Raw genomic sequence first — 15,790 nt, 5'->3', positions numbered from 1 at the left:
CACAACTTGTGTTGGATGCTCCCCACAGCCTCTGAGTAGCTGGACTCTGTGACAGCTGCCTCTGGGCCATGACATGGGGAAGGGCAAGGCATACAGTTGAGTGGTAGAGAAAGTATAAGGCCCAGGGTCCAGCCCCGACACTCTTGAAGCCAGACATAGTGAAGCACTTCTGAAATATCAGGACTGGGAGGGTGAGGCAGGAGGATCGCTTTGTGCTCAATGCCAGCTTTAACTACATAGCAAGTACCAGGACTGGATTACAAGCCTGTTTCCAAGAGAATCTGTATGTTTTGTTTTCTAAGTCAATCTACATAAAGTTCTCAATTCTATTATTTTGTTTTGTTTTGTTTTTGAAGACAAGGTTTCTCTGAGTAGCCCTGGTTATCCTAGAACTCACTCTGTAAACCAGGCTGGCCTCGAATTCCCAGAGATCTGCCTGCCTCTGCTTCCTGAATGCTGGGATTAAAGGCGTGCGCCACCACCATGCCCGGCTAGAAGTCTATCAGTCTCTTAATACTGTTTTTATTTTACTGATTTTTTTTAAAAAAAAATATCTTGTTCATTTTCTGGGGTTCTTAAGTTACCTTTCTGTCTTCACAATTTCCTGAGGTTTCCTTACTGGAGTTCCTTGGTAAAGTCCTTTAGTGCCTCCTCCCATACCACAGTTAGAGATTCTTCCAGACAGTACTGTGAGCAAACCCAACCAGACGCATTCTCTTGGGGGTAAACCTATTCTTCACTGCCTGGTGCCGAAGTCCTCAGCAGCAATACTTTCTGGTTTTATGATGGGGTAGTAATTCCAACTGGTACTCCTCCCTTAGAAATGGGAGTGGAAGCCGCTGTCTGTCCCAGGCCCTAAGAAGACATCACCCCATGCTGTGGTCTTTGCAGTATTCATGGTTGCCACAGGGCACTCCCACACTTTTGCTTCATCCACAGCCCATCACAGTGCTCCTCTGATTAACCCTGAGGCCACACATACCCTGACCGCTAGCATTCCTCTTCACGGCCAACCACACTGCCAGACCCAGCCAATGGTATGCTTGCGGTGGGACTCCTGGGACAATTGCAACACAAGCAGGGACAGCCAGGAGGCAAGAACTGCATGTCACTAAAGAGCACAACTGTGCAGAGGGAACCCTAGGACAGCGCAGCCATAGGGACTGCAGGACTTTACTGCAGAAGGCAGCAGCTGCTAGAATCTTCCACACATCCCCACACTCCTCCCCAGGCCTAGGGTCTCAGAGGAGCTTCCATAGTTAACATTCATTCAAAACCTTGAGGCCACAGTCACAGCTCAGACTCCAGAGGAGGGCAGGCAGCCGGGCTGGCGGCGGGTGTCTCTCAAATGTCAGACAAAAGTGGTTTTTCAAATTTTACAAAGATCACAAACTGGAATCAGTGGCTTCCACCAGGCCGAGGAAATTGCTGAGCAGTGTGGACTGTAACAAAAATAGAAGCAAGAGAGGGTTCAACACATGGGCACAGGAGACCACTTCCTAAATATAGCCCCAGCAGCATAGACACTGAGAGAAACAATTAATAAATGGGACCTCCTGAAACTGAGAAGCTTCTGTAAGGCAAAGGACATGGTCAACAAAACAAAACGGCAGCCTATAGAATGGGAAAAGATCTTCACCAATCTCACATCAGACAAAGGACTGATCTCCAAAATATACAAAGAACTCAAGAAATTGATCATCAAAAGAACAAATAATCCAATAAAAAAATGGAGTACAGGCCTAAACTGAGAACTTTCAACAGAGAAATCTAAAATGGCTGAAAGACACTTAAGGAAATGCTCAACATACTTAGCCATCAGAGAAATGCAAATCAAAACAACTCTGAGATTCCATCTTACACCTGTAAGAATGGCCAAGATCAAAAACACTGATGACAATTTATGCTGGAGAGGTTGTGGGGTAAAGGGAACACTTCTGCATTGCTGGTGGAAGTGCAAACTGGTACAGCTTCTTTTGATATCAGCATGGTGATTTCTCAGAAAATTAGGAAACAACCTTCCTCGAGACCCAGTAATATCACTTTTGGGTATACACCCAAAGGATGCTCAATCGTGCCACAAGGATATGTGCTCAACTATATTCATGGCAGCTTTGTTTGTAATAGCCAGAACCTGAAAACAACCTAAATGCCCCTCCACCAAAGAATGGATAAGGAAAATGTGGTACATTTACACAGTGGAGTACTACACAGCAGAAAAAAATAACGACAGCTTGAATTTTGCAGGAAAATGAATGGAGCTAGAAAACATCATATTGAATGAGGTAACCCAGACCCAGAAAGACAAATATCATATGTACTCACTCATAAGAGGCTTTTAGACATAAAGCAAAGAAAACCAGCCTACAATTCATAATCCCAGAAAACCTAGACAACAATGAAGAACCTAAGAGAGACATACACGATCTAATCTACATGGAAAGTAGAAAAAGACAAGATCTCCTGAATAAATTGGGAGCATGGCACCATGGGAGAGGGTTGAAGGGGAGGAGAGACAAAGGGAGGGGAGCAGAGAAAAATGTATAACTCAATAAAATCAATAAAAATAAAAGAAAAAAGGGTTCAAAACGTGAGGTGGGGCTGGGATGGTGCTCAGGCGGCAGAGCTTCAGCCTAGCAGGACCAAAGCCCTGATTGCATCCCTAGAACCATGTGAGCAGGGTGTGGCGGCACAGACCTCTAACCTTGGTTTGTAATCTCAGCACTCGGGAGATGGAGTCAGGAAGATCAGAGTTTCCAGGTCATCCTCTGTCACATAAAGAGTTCAAGCCAAGTTGGAATAAATGACAATTTCAAACAAACAAACAAACAAAAGATGTGCACTCACAAAGCCCGAGAGAACCCTTCTCCGCTCTTGCCCTGGACCTCTCTAGCGCTCCCTGTTTGCAGGGCCTCCCAGGGATTGTCCAGCAAAGCCAGAGGCAGCTTGTAGAGATGTGGTACAGCATTCCAGCGTCAGAGAAGCAGGTGGGGATGGAGCCTGGAGCCATCCCAACAGGTGGTGCCCTTGGGACTCAGATGCTAGCAGTCAGCAGACACCATGATCTCCTAAATGTGACTGTCACCCTGGGATCATGAAGAGTGACGTCAAGGCTTCAGGTTTGCAGTCCAGGTTTCTAAAGGGACACTACCACAGTCAGACACTTGTCCCGGCTTAGCGCCACAAAGTACAGGAACAAGGGTGTCATTGCCATGGGAACCATTTATACTTGGTGAATTTTGGGGTTCCTCTTGAGACTCTCCCACAAGTCTAAGGTTTTCTACCACAATACTAAGGTAAGGAAGAGTTACCGGGGCCTGTACTTCTGGAGATCCTGGAACTAAAACATGTACTTGCCCTTCCTCATTGAACACCAGCTGTGATCAGTGACCTATGGTTTTAAGATAATCAGAGAGCCCCGAATTATTAAAGTTCATCTTTATGAAGCTGTCTCTGGTCCCCTTTTTGCTGGAGACTGTACACACTGGCTCAACCCCTCTGCCTCTGCCACGACCTGGGTGCCACAGCCCTGATGCCTGGAGTTGCAGGGGCCAGCAGCCTCCATGGTCTGCTTGTTAGAGACAAGCTTGTTAGACCTTGTCTGGCACATGGTGGTCCTTCTGTGTCATCAGTAGAGCGAAGTGGTCTCTAAAAGGCCCCTGGGTGTCTGAGTCTAGACAGAAGAGCCTGTGAGGTCATTGCTGGGCGTGTCGATGCTCAGCAGGCTCCCCTGAGCTATCCTGATTTCCTCTGAGTGCCAGGCTTGCCAGGAAGGCTGACAGGGAGGAGCTGGCTTTCTCTTGCTGTCCATACCTGGCCAGTAACTGAGCTCAGTTTAAGAGCAAGGTCCCCAGAGAGGCTCTTTCCTGACCTACCCTATCCCCTCCAACACCATGTGACATTGAGGAGCCAGCCGGCTGACGCTGAGTCGGAGCGCCCGCCTGCAGCTTGGTAGCTCCAGCAGCGGCCAGAGCCTTGGTCTGGCCAGGACAGTTCCCTCCAAGGCCCAGGGTGCAGCAGGGAGGACCAGAACGGTGAGCAGCCAAGGGACAAGGAAGAGCTCTGCGGCAGCCCAGTAGCTGGGTATCCTCTGGGCAGTGGGGGACGGCAGCTGGGCGGGTGGGGGAGGGGCAGCTACATGAGCCTGGCGGGCCTAGCCTCCATCCTCTGACTTGGGCTGGGTCATCTGGCTTGCAGGCAGCCCTGGGCCACACCAGAAGGGCAGCTGAGTTAAACAGTACTTCCTCCACCTGTGGTGAGGCTCCTGTCCTATCAGGTCCCTTATGTATGCCATTGTGTCCCTTGAGGGAGAGGAGGGTGGATCTCACTCCATGGAGAGTACAAGAGACTCAGGAGACAGTCACCTGGGCACGGTTCCTCAATCCTCACTGTCCCCAGCCAGAGCAGAGCCCGGGCAAGGGGGGCTCCACGCCAATCTGTAGAAGGCAGAGCCACACCTATGTCCTATGCCAACCTTCTGTGTTTCCAGGGGGAACCTCCCCATTTCTCCTCCATTGTTGTTTTCCTCCCTTTCCATCCCCTCCCTTCTACCCACAGAGTTTGTAATCTAGTTCTTCCTACCACCCAACCCTGAGATTCTGCCCCCCAACCTCCAGATGGACAGGTGACCCCATACACAGCCCCCACGGGGTTCTAGTGGGAGAAGGACATGGGCCAGGCCTGGCTAAGCCTTGCCCTGCCTTTCACCCCTAAATTGTTGCTATTGTTATCATTCCCCTGGTGTGGCTACAGCTTTTGTTCTCAGTTCACCTCCCCACTTCCCTCCCTCTTTTCTTCCTCTCCCTTGTCATGTGCTCTCTCCTCTCCCTCCCTTCCCAGGCTTTCCCTGGGGTCAGCAGGGCTGTGCCCTTCCTAGCCCCTGTCCCTAGATGGCATTGAGACCCTTGGTACACAGACAGGCCTCTTCAAGTACAGACATAAGGAATGCAGCCCAGGAAAGGAGAGGAGGGAGCTTGCAGAGCCATGGTGAGAACCTCAAGGTTAGAGAAGATCACTTGGCCCTTCAGAGTCTGAACCTCCCCAGGGTCCTAGAACCAACTCAGTGCATGGCTATGTGGAACTGAGTAGTCGAGAGGGGTCTTATGTCAGGGGTCTCACCTCTGAATGTTCCCCCTTGACCGTGGCAACCCATCCAGGCTGTCTAGGTGTGGAAACACTGGCTAGCCCCATCAGTAAGAACAGTTTCCTGGCCATGCACAGTGCCTCCCTCTGTGGAGTGTGGGTTCAGAGGCCACCCAGCTGGTTGTCACAGGATGATGGTACTTTAGAGAACCCAGCACCACCACCTGGACTCCACCCACCCCACAGCACCACCAGTACTCCCGCCCGTTGCCCCGCAGGCATCCCAATGCTTTGGGAGTTAGGATGGAACACGTAGCTAGACATGGAGTCCTGAATCTCCACCTAGGGATTGACACGCTCTTCCCAAAGGAGACAAGAGGGCAGGAAGAAGACTCCAGCCAGACTCTGGGGAGAGGCAAGGCCCTGCCCTATCTCTCCAAAGCACAAGGAAAGGCTGAAGACAGCGATGGGGACAGATGAGCACAGGTGGAAGGATGGGACAGATGGCCATAGGTGCTGGGGTAGACAGGGAACCACAGGTGATGGGAGGGACAGGTAGCCATGCTGGCAGGATGTGTGTTTTGCTGAGGTCTGGGGTTTGGTGGCCTCAGTGTCACAGCCACAGCTGTGTTGGGTCAGGGTTGTGCCCCTCTCCGGCCCCGCCCTCCAGCATGCAGTGAGCCACTGTCTAAGGCACGGAAGGCAAATGAGGACCCTGTCCAGCGTCACCCTCAAACAAGTACCTCTTCCCCTTCAGGGAAGGAGAGGAACAAGTGAGCGGCATTTGAAAAGGAGGGGCCTCCCTAGTCCCTGAAGGACTGGAGTACTGTCACAGGCTGCAGGCATATGGCCAAGGGAGAGGGACGGTTGCTGTGTCTCCCTTGCCTACACGGGATGGCAATCAGCTAGAGGGTCCAGAGCCATTTGGTAACACACCCTCATGGGGAATGCTCCAGAAAAGCCTAGAAGACTAAAGAGCTTTTCATGCTGATGACAAACACAAGGGGGCCTCCAGGTCCTCAGAGTTATGCCTCCAGTTCCCTTTCTCTCTGTACAAAGGGAGCCATCAAATCTGGGCTTCTCTTCCTCTCCCTGTGTTCCAGGCCATCCAGCTCCTCCAGGGAAGTCCAGAGCGAACAGTACTAGTAGGCTCCTGGAACAGGGCTCTGGGAGACGGACAGACATTTCCACTTTATGCCTCAGACAGAGAGGGGGGGGTGATAAAACAGATATAGGAGGTGGGTACCTCCTCCAGTGGCTGTCATCCTTTCTGTCACCTATGATTCCCTGCCTACCTGAGTCCTCAGACGTGGGCAGGGACAGGCTCAGGTTCCTAAGTCAGTGTCATTATGGTTGCAGGGGTGTCCGGAGAGAGAAAACGCAACACAGACTTCTGCAGGCTCTGCTGTGGTCACCTTCGCTCCACAATGTCACTGAGAGTGCACACACAGTTTCCCAGAACCCAGGAGGACATGGCATTCAACCTGACCATCCTGGTCCTCACCGAGCTCCTAAGTCTGGGTGGGCTACTGGGCAACGGGGTGGCTCTTTGGCTACTCAACCAGAACGTCTACAGGAATCCCTTCTCCATCTATCTCTTGGATGTGGCCTGTGCTGACCTCATCTTCCTCTGTTGCCACATGGTCACCATCATCCCCGAGCTGCTGCCGGACCAGGTGAACTTCCCGGAATTCGTACACATCAGCCTGCTCATGCTGCGATTCTTCTGCTACATCGTGGGCCTGAGCCTCCTGGCGGCCATCAGCACCGAGCAGTGCCTGGCCACTCTCTTCCCCGCCTGGTACCTGTGCCGCCGTCCACGGTACCTGACCACCTGTGTGTGCGCACTCATCTGGGTGCTCTGCCTGCTGCTGGACCTGCTGCTGAGCGGGGCCTGCACCCAGTTCTTTGGCGCCCCCAGCTACCACCTGTGTGGGATGCTGTGGCTGGTGGTGGCGGTTCTCCTGACTGCCTTGTGCTGCGCCATGTGTGTGACCAGCCTGATCCTGTTGCTGCGAGTGGAGTGTGGTCCAGAGAGGCACCAGCCGCGGGGCTTCCCCACCCTAGTCTTGCTAGCCGTCCTTCTTTTCCTCTTCTGTGGTCTGCCCTTTGGCATTTTCTGGTTTTCCAAGAACCTGTTCTGGCATATTCCCCTCTACTTCTACCACTTCAGCTTCTTCATGGCAAGTGTGCACAGTGCGGCCAAGCCTGCTATCTACTTTTTCTTGGGCAGCACACCTGGCCAAAGGCTGCAGGAACCCCTTCGGCTGGTGCTCCTGCGGGCACTGGGAGATGAGGCTGAGCTGGGGGCTGTGAGAGAGGCTTCCCAAGGGGGACTTGTGGATATGACTGTCTAAGCCCAGTGGGTCACAACTGCAGCTCCAGTCCATGGGGGCCAGGGGAACTGCCTGGTAAAGGTTAAGAGCTGGGATCAGAGCTCCATCAGTAAGACCCTGGAGGAACATCTTTGCTGATGACCCAGCCATGTGTGCCCTGGGAGGATGCTGGGAAGGGGCAGACAGAGGGTAATGTTTTTTTGCGGAGGGCCTGGGATTGTGCACATTAGGCAGAGCTCCAGGACCACCTCATGACAGCTGCTTCTACAACCACCCTTCCCCCATGGCTACAGCAGAAGAGATAGGCCAGTCATAGTAGTGGGCACCTGCTCCTCCACTATCAGCATCCTCTTAGCTATAGAGCGTGGAATAAATGATGCTGAAATTGGACGCTTGGCTAGGTATGGGGGAATAAGTGGCTTGGGAGTCCTCCATGGTTGAACTACAGCAGAAGGCATCCTCCTGACCCCACACCACAGCCAGAGATCAAAGCCTGTCAGGGACCAAGCAGAACTGGCACAGGCCTGCTATCCCAGCTGTCTGACAAGCTGCAGTGGGGGGAGTGGGGTTGTAAAACCAAGGCCTGCCTGTGCTACCTCTAGTTTCAGGGGATCTGTCTCCCTCTCTTGGCTTCTGCAGTCAATTCATACATGTGGTACACACACACACACACACACACACACACACGTGCACACATGGGCACGTGCAATGAAAACAGAGTTCAAGCTCAGCTTAAGCTATAGGGGACCCATCTCAGAAAGCAAAGCACAGAGGGGGATGTGTAGGAGAGAGAGAGCACTGGATGATGCAAACCTCACCCAACACTTCAGAAAAGTTGGTGGTCCTAGCTCTCAATCTCAAAGTGAAGCTCTCTGTGGCCAACAAGGCTCCTCTCAGCTCTGGACACACCCAAAGCACCTCTATCTAGCAGGACAGAGCCCAGAGCTTCAGCGCCCAGACAGCTCCTGCCTCCTTCCCTGCCCCCACATGCTACCTCTTCACCCCTATCCCATCCTGGATAGTATCTACTTAGCAGGGTTCCTCTGAGGAAGCAGCCTGGCTGCACCCCACAACAGATGGTTGAGCTCCTGCCTGGCCAGGGGCACAGAGATGAATGGAAGCCCACCAATGCAGGGACAGGTGGCTGAGAGCCAGCGCTTGCCACCACCCATGTCATTGCACTAACGCCACCCTTACATGGAACCCAGTCAGTTGGTTTACACACACACAGTGTTTGGAGTCGTGTCCAGGAAGTCCCGAGAGGATGTTATTACATCATCAACACTTCAGGCCCACATCCACAATGTTCTGGCCTCCTTTGACATCTGAGTGGGTGTAATTCTGACTTGGGACCAGGCCCACAGATTGAGGGACATTTGGTCTCTGTCATGATTAAACTTGTACCCGAGTCTGGACAAGGATAGCAGAACCCTGCCTGGCATCCTGGAACTGACGACTCTGCCTCCCCATCCCACTCAGCTTGCATTGGGTTGCATCCTGTGGCATGATGTCTTCCCCTCAGATGCTCTGGCAAGTCTAGATGAAGGGATCCCAGGAGGCCAGGAGCTTGCGGGGGCTGGTCCTCCTCTTCCAGAGAAGTCCCTTCCATCCCCCATGAGGTCCTACCCTGTCCACCTCCAGGACAGAATTCTCAACCTCAGTTCTTCAGCTTGGGGAACAGAGAGCATGAAGGGAAGTAGCCTGTCCACAAATCCAGTTTTCAGCCTCTGGACACCCACTTCTCCCTGGGGGAAAGTCCAAGCCAGCCTTACAGGTGTCTCCCCAGCTATGCATTAACCCGGAGCCTGTCCGTGATGCTGGAAGGCCCTTCCGTGGCCCTGACGTCCAGAGGCCTGTGTCTGCTGAGACAACCCTGAACATGGAACAGACTCAGCTTGATGCAGTACGGAGTCTGAGGGAGTCTCAGGGAAATATTTTGGTCAGGTTGGCCTGTGAGCATTTTCTGGATGGCTAATAGATGAGGGCGGGCTCAGCCCACTGTGAGCAGTACCACCCCTAGGCGAGTGGGTCTGGGTTATAGGGAAAGCTAGCTAAGCATGAGTCTGGGGGCACGTCGATTCTTTAAGCCCCATGCTTCCTACCTCAGGCCTGCTTGAGTTCCTGCCCTGACGGCCATCACCGGCACAGTGATGAACTGTGATCTGGAAGTCTAAGCTGAATAAACCTTTTTCTCCCCAAATTTTTTTTTAGTTCATGGTATTTATCATAGCAACAGAAAGCAAACTAGTACATACATTGTCTGCCTTGTTGGGCCAGAGCTGGCTGGAGTGTCATAGCCCACCCTAGGTGCCCATGTCACTTACACACTCAGACCCCTTAGCCACCCTGGGGTACAGACACATCAGGGTCTCTCAGGATACACCCTTCCTCCCAGATGGGTTTGGGACACCTCAAAATTCTCCTCTGGACTTCATGTGTAGTGGACTCTTCCCAAAGATCCCCAAATGCATATATGAAACGGTCCACTCTACCACCCCTATGGTGTTCCAATGGCCTGGACTGGATGGCTCTTCTCTGGGCTCAGGTCTGCCTGTTTGGTCTTCTTCCAAGAGACCATCCTATCTTTGCATCCTATCCTGACCAAAACTCCCCTTCTGCCCTCAGAGCAACAAAGGCCTCAAAAAAAAGACCCCCAGCCATTTTTTACTCCATCCCCACCCAGTGTGAGCCTGAAGAAAGGTTACCCAAGTTCCCCTTCCCTGGGCCTCTAGGCAAAGTCAGACCTTGAGAGGCCCAGGTCCTAGGAGAACTGGCCAGGGGGCCAGGCTAGCATCCATCGTAGCCTACCCACTGCAGGATCCAGGATCCAGGAGCACAGGAGCCGCTTGGGAATGCAGACTTCTCAGGAACAAGATGTCATTGTGATGTCACCACTGGATCAGCCAGACATTCTTGGTAGCCGTTGTAAGCCTGCTCTCTCCCATGGCCCACAGGGAGCACGGAGGAGCCCGGCCTATGTTTATAAGAATATAGTTTGTTGAGCAGGGACAGCAACCTAGTGGTCAGTGGCCTGAGATAACACCCTAGTGCCCACTCCACCCTACTGCATACTAATAACAGTGTTTCTCCCAAGACCTGTGAGGGCCTTGCTAGCCCACGCCTCACCTATCTCTCCATCTCCGAAGGTGCTGCCTTCCCCTGGCCTCTGCCTCCTGATGTTTCTAGGGCTGTGCATTTCACAACTCCTTATAGCTCTGATCCTGTGTTCTAGAGTCCTCTCTGATGCTGGAAGACCCCTCCCAGAGCAAGCTAACTTCTAGAGACTCTCATGTACTGGTTTATGGTAACAAGTACAGGCTTGGATGCAGAGCCCATCCCCCTCCTTCTTTCTAGGGTTCTTATCCTCCTGTGGACACTTCTTCCCTCAGCCAGGTCCTTAGATATTAGAATCAGGCTGGTCCACAAAAAAAGTGGAGAACCAGCAAGGAGTAGCCAGGGAGAGGAAACAGAGTGGGCAAAGCCCCCAGCAGGCTATCTAACCCCAAGCAGAGAAAGCAGGGCTGCATGCTAAATGCTTCCTGTCTGCTGTATGGATGCCCTGAAATTAACAGGTATGGGTGGTTATTTGAATGCCACTCACCCAATGGCAGTAAGGAAAGCAAGAAGCCTCAGAAGTGGGGTGACCATTGTTTGGCCATTGTTGTTAGCAGTTCAGTTGGCCATTGATGCCCAGTTGTCTAAGGATGAGGTGAAGAATTAAAGAAGCTATAGCTTGAAACATATAAGTGTCTTTATGTCCTTCTTATCCTTGAGACTTCCTGAGGGGAAACGATAGCTCCAAGTTAACAACCCGAGTTTGCAGCTCTGGGGGCGGAGGATGGGAAGATAAGGCAGGTGTCAACTGTTAGCTCGGACTGAGTGGGATGCAATGATCTGGAAACCCAGGAAGAGGGTAGAAAGGCAACCTTGAGACTGAAGGCATGGAAGGACAGCAGCCTGTGAGGCACACTCCTCTCTCCATGGTTACACCATGGGAAGCAGATGGGGGGGCACTCTGAAGGGAAGCTGCTCAGGACCCCAGTGCTGTCAAGTAGTTCAATATAACAATCAAGGGGCAAGCTCCATGAATGAGAGGTCCAGGGAGTAAAGTGGGTGGCATTTCTCCAGGGAATGAGTAAAGTCACTGGCCCCTGGGGATTTGTGCTTTGTTTTTGGTTGTTGTTGTTTGCATTCTTTAGTATCTCGGGTGAAGGATTCATAAACTTTTAGGAGGCGGCATCATGTTGCAGTCTGGACCCACCTGATACATTCTACCCTTCAGATCTGAAGAATTCGGGCCCTTCTAGACTAGATCATCATGGCCTTGAGCGTGGCATAAGCCAGACAATCTAGCCAAAGCAATGAATTCCAAGTTCAGCCAGTGATCTCTCTAAAAAGAATAAGGTGGGGTGATTGAGGAACACACCCAACAATGACCTCGGGCTTTCACATGCATGCCTATGCCCACACTCACATGGCACACACACATGGTGCTCATACACGACCCAGCAATAACAGGATTCTGCAGTAGCCTACCGGTTTAGCATGCCACTTCTTCCCTGATCTTAGGACTCATTCACAGACATGTTCTTCTGGCTAGCACACGCAGCATGCTCCATCATGCCAGCCTAGCTGCAGTCATTCTGCTACCCAGCAGGGACACTGTCACCAGCATCGTCTTCACATGGTGCTGATTTGCCCTAACAAGTCCTGAGTGTGTCTTAACACCTGTACTTTGGCATTCCTGTAGGTCCTGCCATCTCCTTCACTGAAGGCTGCCTATGGTGCCAACATTTCCTGCGGTGCACATATCTCTGTGCACACTGAATGTGTGGATGGTTTCTTCTTTCCAGAAGATTTTCTGAATCACCTTGTTGAATGTCTCTTCTCTGAGGACAAGATTGGAAAATTCTAGATAAAGAAATATGTCAGAAGCTCTGCATAAACAAACCATTCCGAGCATTAAGACTGATGTCAGTTGTTGGAATAAGCCTTGAACAAATTCTCCAGACCCTGACCAAAGCCCTATGTTGAAACTCCAACTCCTTCCTTCTCATTGCCATTGCCAAACTCAGTCACTCACTATGACCCTCATCTTGATAGCCAGGACAAGGTAGCTTCCAAAGATAAGACAGCCTTGTCTGGATAAACAGCTCCAGGAGGGAGAAACTGCAGGCTTGCTTGTAGCCTTAGCCATTGCATTCCCCAAATCTCTATGAATCCCAAGTTTCCCTTCTCCTTTGGCAACCACCCATTTCTCATTGTGCCTGCCCCATGATGTTTGAGATAAGTACTCCTGTCTGCTGAGGTCAAACTGGTTTCTTTGATTCTGCCTCATTAACATTGAGATGCTAAAACCAAGGAGAACACCTGGGCCCCACCCCCAGCCCTCTTTCTAGGACCTTTTGACTTTCTTACTGTCCTTGCCAACTCCTGGGAACTGTTATCTTGGGGCACAGATGCCTGCCAAACTCACCGTATAAGCTAAACAGCCACCAGTCTACCTGGGACCTCTGGTCTCGTGGCCTCTGTCTCTATGAGAAGTGAGAGTCCCACTGATGGGCCTCTGGTCCTGGGGGCTTCAGTGATATTCTATGTAAAGCCAGATTGGGGCCTCAAGTAAGCCTGACAGGACCACCCACCTCTTTCAGACAACAAACCTTTCTCCATCTTGTTCAGACCTGGGACTCTTTCCAGTGACCCTGAGTTCCTTAAGTCCACTGACAGCTCTGCCTCTGGTGACCGCGATCATCTGGCACCTTTGCTGAGTCTGTCCAAGCCCACCTCACAGGTAGACCTGCCTGTCATCACTCTCAAGATCTCTATGATCTCTCCGCACTCTTCTCTCAAAAAATCTCTTAGGACTACACTGTAAACTGTCTTAGAGAGTCCTTTGGGTGTGGTTTAAAACCTATAACAAAATTAGCTCTGTGTAACAGAAGGCTTAAAATTTATACATGAGTATATATGTGATCCAACTCTTGTCTAGGATATATTGTATATGTAACTTAGATTCTTTACATTATTGTCTAAATTTCCTAGAAGCCTGGTATTGAAGTTAGCAAAGGCATAAGTAGTTAGGTGTAAATCTCTAAGTCAGCTTTTGTTAATATGAACACACCTTTATAAATATAAGATTTTTGTCATCACACAAAAATTCATGCCAATCTACATATTTTGGAGACTTGCTGTTGTTTCTTAATCTAAAGGAGATACAGTGATGAGAATAAACAACTTTTGTTTAGGAAAATACATGTTTTTAAATAGCAACCATGTGGCTCTCCTCCATCTTGGCTGATGATCTCATCAAGACGGAAGCAAACCACATGACTGGCAGCCATTTTTACCAAGGTAAAAGAGTGCATGTCATATGACTTCACTATTTTTTTTCCTTTCTATTCTTTTCTTTTATTACTTAAAAAAAATACCAATCCAAATTCCCACTTCCTCCCCTCCTCCCACGTGACTTCTTCCAGACCAGCCTGGTCTACAGAGCTAGTTCCAGGACAGGCTCCAAAGCTACAGAGAAACCCTGTCTTGAAAAACCAAAAAAAAAAAAAAAAGGTGACCATGTGGCATAGAGCAACAATTATAAAACTCCTCAGTCCTGCTGACCCTCTTCTCATCATTATGTCTCCTTTTAGACTAAGGAAACAATAGCAAGTCTCCAAAATATGTTGAATCATAAATTTTTGTATGATGACTATTATTGTTTTTTTAAAGATATGGTTGCGGTGACAGACAATGAAGGCTGATGAGAAGCCAAGGACAATGGCACTAGGTTTCGATCCTAATACATGAACTGGCTTTCTGGGAGCCTAGCCTGTTTGGATGCTCACCTTCCTGGTCCTGGATAGAAGTGGGAGGACCTTGGACTTCCTTCAGGGCAGGGAAGCTGGACTGCTCTTCATTCTCGAGAGGGAGGGGGAATGGAGTGGGGGTGAGGGGGAGAGGGGGAGGGGAGTGGGGGGAGGGAGCGATGTGTGCGAGGAGGGGGAGGGAAATGGGAAATTTTTTTTGCAACAACTAAAAAATAAAATAAAATAAACAAAAATAAATAAATAATAATAACAAAAAAAGATATGGTTGCGGGGGAGCCAATCCCACAGGGAGCCTCAGCAGGTCACCAGAGGCCTTGGCAGTGCAGGGGGGGGTCACCCAAGGCATTGGCGGTCCCCTGAGACATCAGCAGGTCACTCGAGGCTTTGGCGGGTCCCCTGAGGCCTCAGTGTGTCCCCTTGGCAGATGAGAGACAAATAAGCCATGCAGGGAGAGTTTGGATATGGAGTTTATTTAGTGGGTTATGGAGGGGAAAGGGAACTGGGAAGGGGGAAGAAAAAAAGGAGGAAAGGGGGAAAGGGGAAGAAGAGAGTAAAGCAGAGAGATAAAGAGATGAGGGAGAGACAGAAGTTACCTCATACTTGTTAACTCATACTTGTGTCAAGTTGACACACAAAACTAGAAAGTACAGGGTAAAATGGCTCCACTTGAATTGTGGTAACACTTAACCACTAGGCAAACTTCCCCGATGCCTCTTTTGCCGCCAGGGTTCTGCCCCAACTGTGGACACTTTTGGGTTGATTGCCCTACCCTGCCTGGTCAAACTAGGTCAGTTTTCCCAAGTTTCTTCTCTGAGAAAAATCTCTCGGACCAGGGTCTGTCAGCCAAAGGCCAGTTGTGTTGTCTGACCGCTGAAGAGTGAATGCTGTCCTGTAAGTGCTGCTAAAGAGCCACCTCTGCCCCCAGTGAAGCCACTGGGACTGTGGAAGCCTAGGACGACCACCTAGGTAGTGGGTAGTCCCTCTCATTTTAATTGATACATAGGCCATTATACCTCTGATGCTGTGGTTTGACTAACTGTAGCTTTAATAGTAAAAGGCTAACCAGCTCCTCCCCCAAGGCTGCAACCACCTTCATATGTAAAACTCAGGCCTCTGGCCTCACTGGAGAGCCACTCAGTATTCAGCCGAGAAAGACAAATGATATAGGTATGAATAATTTGCATTAGTATAGATTTTGCTTTAGTGATTTAAATTTAAGGTCAATTTTGTTATATGTATATGTATTTCTGATCTTGATTAAGGTATTGTGATTGTGTAGTTCACTTAAAAATGTAATGTATATAGGTTGTTAATAATCATAATAGTCAAGTTTGTAGTCATGTTAAAATTTTCTAAATGTACATAGATATATTTTAGATAGGCATTCTTCATATCTTTCAAATATTATAGAATATGGCATTTTAAATGTTTTAATAGCTTAGGGTTTTTCATGACAATGAGACACTCTGCTCCTGGCAGCACCAATCTACTTCAGGAAGAAGATGGGCATTGGAGAAGATCCTTATGGAGTTTGATAGCTATTTGGGCAAG

The 15,790-nt window shown here is 50.0% G+C and overlaps 1 protein-coding gene across 1 annotated transcript; it reads left to right on the top strand.

Moving 5' to 3' along the window:
- The first annotated feature begins 3,767 nt into the window (after positions 1–3,767).
- Positions 3,768–9,675, top strand: Mrgpre (MAS related GPR family member E). Its single transcript, XM_050137277.1, has 2 exons — positions 3,768–4,034; positions 6,442–9,675. Exon 2 carries the CDS (start codon positions 6,510–6,512, stop codon positions 7,437–7,439), a length of 930 nt encoding a protein of 309 aa, XP_049993234.1. The 5' UTR covers positions 3,768–4,034; positions 6,442–6,509; the 3' UTR covers positions 7,440–9,675.
- The last annotated feature ends 6,115 nt before the right edge of the window (positions 9,676–15,790 follow it).

The sequence above is a fragment of the Alexandromys fortis genome, unplaced genomic scaffold (genome assembly GCF_014885135.2).
Source record: "Alexandromys fortis isolate MF-2015 unplaced genomic scaffold, M_Fortis_MF-2015_v1.1 scaffold_3, whole genome shotgun sequence".
Classification (NCBI taxonomy): Eukaryota; Metazoa; Chordata; class Mammalia; order Rodentia; family Cricetidae; genus Alexandromys; species Alexandromys fortis.
This window is presented reverse-complemented; position numbering and strand designations above follow the sequence as displayed.